The sequence below is a fragment of the Anguilla anguilla genome, chromosome 2 (assembly GCF_013347855.1).
Source record: "Anguilla anguilla isolate fAngAng1 chromosome 2, fAngAng1.pri, whole genome shotgun sequence".
NCBI classification, from domain to species: Eukaryota; Metazoa; Chordata; class Actinopteri; order Anguilliformes; family Anguillidae; genus Anguilla; species Anguilla anguilla.
The window spans coordinates 60,924,517-60,928,767 of NC_049202.1; the positions used below are offsets into that span (position 1 = coordinate 60,924,517).

A 4,251-nucleotide genomic window follows, 5' to 3' on the forward strand; every position below is an offset into this window, starting at 1 on the left:
ACTTTTATTACAACACGTTTTCTGTACACTTGGATGGTCTTCACTTCAGTTCCTTTACAGCCAAACCTGTGGAGTAAAGTACATATCCATTAACTCAGATTACTTTCATTAAAACAAGTTTTTACAGATTACATCTTTAAAAGGTTAGACATAATCCCTTTTGTTACACCTACTTCCCAGCCCAGGAGTGCACCAGTCCCAGCCCAGGAGTGCACATTATGTATCAGAAATACTTCAGCTTACATTAAGGATTCATAGGGCCAATAAATGGGCCGGGCTACTATATGACATTGGTGATGCATTTATTTCAGCCAATTGCATGCTTTTGTCATGGGAGAAAGCTTTTGATTGGTTCAAAGTAATGGGTAGCTTCATCCTACATGGAGTTGATGCAGTTTCTCCAATAACTGTCATGCAGAAGCATTGTGATTTAGATGAGTAGCCAGCGTTGAAAATGAAGTCAAACTAAAACACATTCTTTTGCAGTTACCCCGGTCACAGACAACTCAGTTAAAGGAATGTGCAGCACTTCTTTCTTTAGTCTAATTTCATTCCAGACCAAACTCAATTCCCTTTCATTAAGTAAATGCAAATGATTTCTAAGTCCAACTTTCCACTTCACCTCAGTCTAGTAATAGTCTACAAACACACAATACAGACATGTGATTTACACTACAGAAGTTATGAATCATTACCACAGTGAATGTTAGTGAACCGGTGGAACTAAGGCTCCTGGATGAATCGGAACATAGCACTTGGTCCATCGTTGCTCTAGCAAGCGTGTAATGCACAACCGGCATGGAAACTGGCCTGTTGCGTTTGGACAACTTGCGTGGGGTGGCAGACAAATAAAACCACCCCCCCCCCCCGTCTTAAAACGTCTCGTGCGGACTCGAGGTGCCACTTCAGTCAGGCGCCCCGCTCCCCAAAAGTGTTTGCGAGCAGGAATATCGCAGGGAGAGAGAGAGAGAGATGTATGGGACTGCGCATTTGGGCTGCACTGAAGTAGACAGAGAACCCTAACGGATATGCATTCATCGTCTGACCTCGAGCTGCAGCTTTTCGCACAGGAAAAATAAAGTATCGAAACCCAGCAAACTGACTTCACGGGGGGGCCTACCCGTATAGGATAAGCCAGGATCTACAAGTTGCTTTCAACAACTGCCTGACTTCCCTTGGCTATTACAGGGATATGATTTTTCACAAAATTAACAGATTCTTGCATCCTCAATGTCTCAGCGAGAGGCAGAGGACGTGGGTTTGCCATAAGTGCACCTCAAGAGCTTCTTCCACGATGAAAAACCATTAACGGGAGAATACTGAGAAATAAAGCCAAACACCCACGGCCCCAAAAACATGAGCTTTAAACACAGAGTTGAAAAGGCAGCCGTTAAAAGCAAACTGTGACTTATAAAAGAGTACAAACAACAGAAGAGTGCCATATGACGGGGAACACAGAGGACAACTTCAAATCCGCAGGGAACCGTGGTTCTGGAGTGTCAGTGAAGTGTGTTTTTTTACTTTCATAAATGGGGGAACTGTTTCCAACAAAATGATTTACACGCCCGCTGCTCCACAGCCTGTGGTCATAAGAACGGTGGTCTCACCTGGGGGAAGTGACTGCTTGAGCTTCTCGGCCTTCTCCTTGTCGGTGATGACCAGAGTGTACAGGTACCTACTGCAGCGCACCTTGAATTTCACATTGTCCTTGTTCTTCTTGATCTTGACGGCTGTGCAGGCAAAAACGGGCAGAGTTGAACGCACGAGCGGGTGGGGGGGGGGGGGGATCTTTGATTTCTTCAATTTTACGAGGCTGTCAAGTTAGAAACATCGCAACCGTTGGCACAGAGCATAGGTGCACAGTGGTAGCTAGTCAACTGATGCTAGTCAACTGTCAGCACTCAGCGGTTTACACATGGGTGGGTACAAATGGCTAGCATCACTTGACTTGTGCTTGTATACCTCGAAGACTTTTCAGTTATAATTGTTAGTGAACCGGTGGAACTAAGGCTCTAGAATGAGTCAGAGCTTAGCACTTGGTCCATCGTTTATTCTAGCAAGCGTGTAAATGCACAATTGGCATGGAAAGACCAGTCGTGTTTGGACAACTTGCGTGAGTCACAATCGATCACGATGAGTGGCTAGCAAGATTTCAGAAGCATATCAGTGGTTAACACTGACATTAGACAACAAGTTAGCTAACTAGTAAGCAAGACAGCCAACATTACAACAGGACCTAAGCTGACAAGATCATTGCTCACTACAGCTAAACAAGCAGTTCGACTTGGAAATCTGTTTCTAAATGTTTCTACTGTTAGTACATACATTAACAATGCATTCGACCCAGAGCAACTTTAACAGTAAAGGACACGAAGAGAGACGCTCACGCACACACTCAGAGCATGTTTCAAGTCAATGATGGGTTGCATTTGTCTTGCTGACATTCCTCCCCTTCCTTGGCACGGTGAGATTTTTTTAATCTCACAAAGTGCCAAAGAATGCCTACATGGTGTAGAAATTAAGCAAAAAAGCCTTTGTACTATCACTTGCACGAGATAAACATGGAACAAATATCACTTACATTTAGCATCCTTCCTCCTGGCCGTGAGCAGGAAATCTTTGATTTCTTCAATTTTACGAGGCTGTCAAGTTAGAAACATCGCAACCGTTAGCGCAGAGCACAGGTGCACAGTGGTAGCTAGTCAACTGTCAGCGGACTACACATGGTTGGTACAAATAGCTGGCATCACTCAACTTGCGCTTGTATACCTCGAAGACTTTTCATTTGCAATTGTTAGTGAACCGGTGGAACTAAGGCTCTAGAATGAGTCAGAGCTTAGCACTTGGTCCATCGTTATTCTAGCAAGCGTGTAAATGCACAATTGGCATGGAAAGACCAGTCGTGTTTGGACAACTTGCGTGAGTTACAATCGATCACGATGAGTGGCTAGTAAGCCAACAATGAAACTACAGAACCACAGACCCGTGGCGTTATGCATTTCAAATTAAGAATAATTTCAGAAGCGTTTCAGTGGTTAACACTGACATTAGACAACAAGTTAGCTAGCTAGCTAGCAAGCAAGACAGCCAACATTACAACGGTCCCTGAGCTGACAAGACCATTGCTCACGACAGCTGAACAAGCAGTTAGACTTGGGAATCTGTCACTATTAATATAAGCATTAACAATGCATTCGACCCAGAGTAACTTGCTAGACAGGACGAATAAATTTTAATTTTAGCCAACATAAACGCTAACGTGCTCGCTAGTCAGCTAGCCACCATAGCCCGAAAGCGGCCCTCAACCGGAGCAGGCCATATTATGCATACGTTTTTAAAATAAGCTTGCTGGGTACACTGACTTCATTAACACTGCATATGTACTGTAAAGGAAATCCTCACATGCATTAACGCCAATAGATTCAAACACAAATAGCTTCTTACCATGTTGCTGTGTTGGTTGAACACAGGAGCCTACAAGAGAGAAAGCAAGATGGAGTCTGTGTGTCGCTTACAATAATTGCTTTAGAAACTAGACGCGGCACAGAAAATACGCAATATGCTTTGATTTAGAGTTTGAAGTGTGTAGATTAACCATTATGGACAAATAATTGTCATAAGAATGTTAGATGGACATGGATTTAGATTGATTAAATATTGCAATTGAAGACAGCGTTACTCACACAACTTGCCAGCGAGGGGTGAAAGGGGCGGGACTTCCGTGTCAATTTGGTTTATGAAAGACGTACGGAAACGCAAGACGTCCAAACTTCGTTAGTCGACGATGAGACAATGAAAATCGATTTTTTAAAGAATAATTTTTTGTTCATTGAAGGAAATTTTGCTGAAATGTGCTGAAGCGGAAACCGTTTCAACGTATTATTTCACACGAAGTCATACATTTTTATTGTTATTCACACATTTACAGGCTGATGACTCTAAACATAGGTATGTTTCAGTTCTGGTTTTACATTTTAAATATCTACCTATTGTTTAACTGAACATTGTATTACCAAATAAAGCTGAATATTTATGGTCTCCTCCTTTTAAAGATTGAAAATGGATCTATGTAGGATCTGTATTTTAATGTAGGAAGCTGAAGTAGGCTATATGAATTGTTTGTGTTCCAAATTTAGCTTCCCAATAATATTCTGGCTTGTCTTATCAGCATCCCTGCATATCCAGAACGCTTAATAAATCAGTTGATTGCTTTTCTGGTATGAAATAACCCTTTCCCCCTGCTTGGAATCC

At 42.5% G+C, this 4,251-nt stretch overlaps 1 protein-coding gene across 1 annotated transcript; it reads right to left on the bottom strand.

Annotated features, from left to right (window-relative positions):
- rpl38 (ribosomal protein L38) lies at window positions 1-3,755 on the bottom strand. Its single transcript, XM_035402172.1, has 5 exons — window positions 3,684-3,755; window positions 3,445-3,474; window positions 2,582-2,642; window positions 1,608-1,730; window positions 1-66 (listed from the first exon to the last, which is right to left on the bottom strand). Exons 2-5 carry the CDS (start codon window positions 3,445-3,447, stop codon window positions 41-43), a joined length of 213 nt encoding a protein of 70 aa, XP_035258063.1. The 5' UTR covers window positions 3,448-3,474; window positions 3,684-3,755; the 3' UTR covers window positions 1-40.
- Between the last annotated feature and the right edge of the window lie 496 nt (window positions 3,756-4,251).

Coding starts and splice junctions, on each gene's coding strand:
- rpl38 (XM_035402172.1), bottom strand. Junction 1,731..2,581: donor CAGGAGGAAGGATGCTAAAT/GTAAGTGATATT, acceptor TTGCCTGCACAG/CCGTCAAGATCAAGAAGAAC. Junction 67..1,607: donor CAAGCAGTCACTTCCCCCAG/GTGAGACCACCG, acceptor TTTACTCCACAG/GTTTGGCTGTAAAGGAACTG.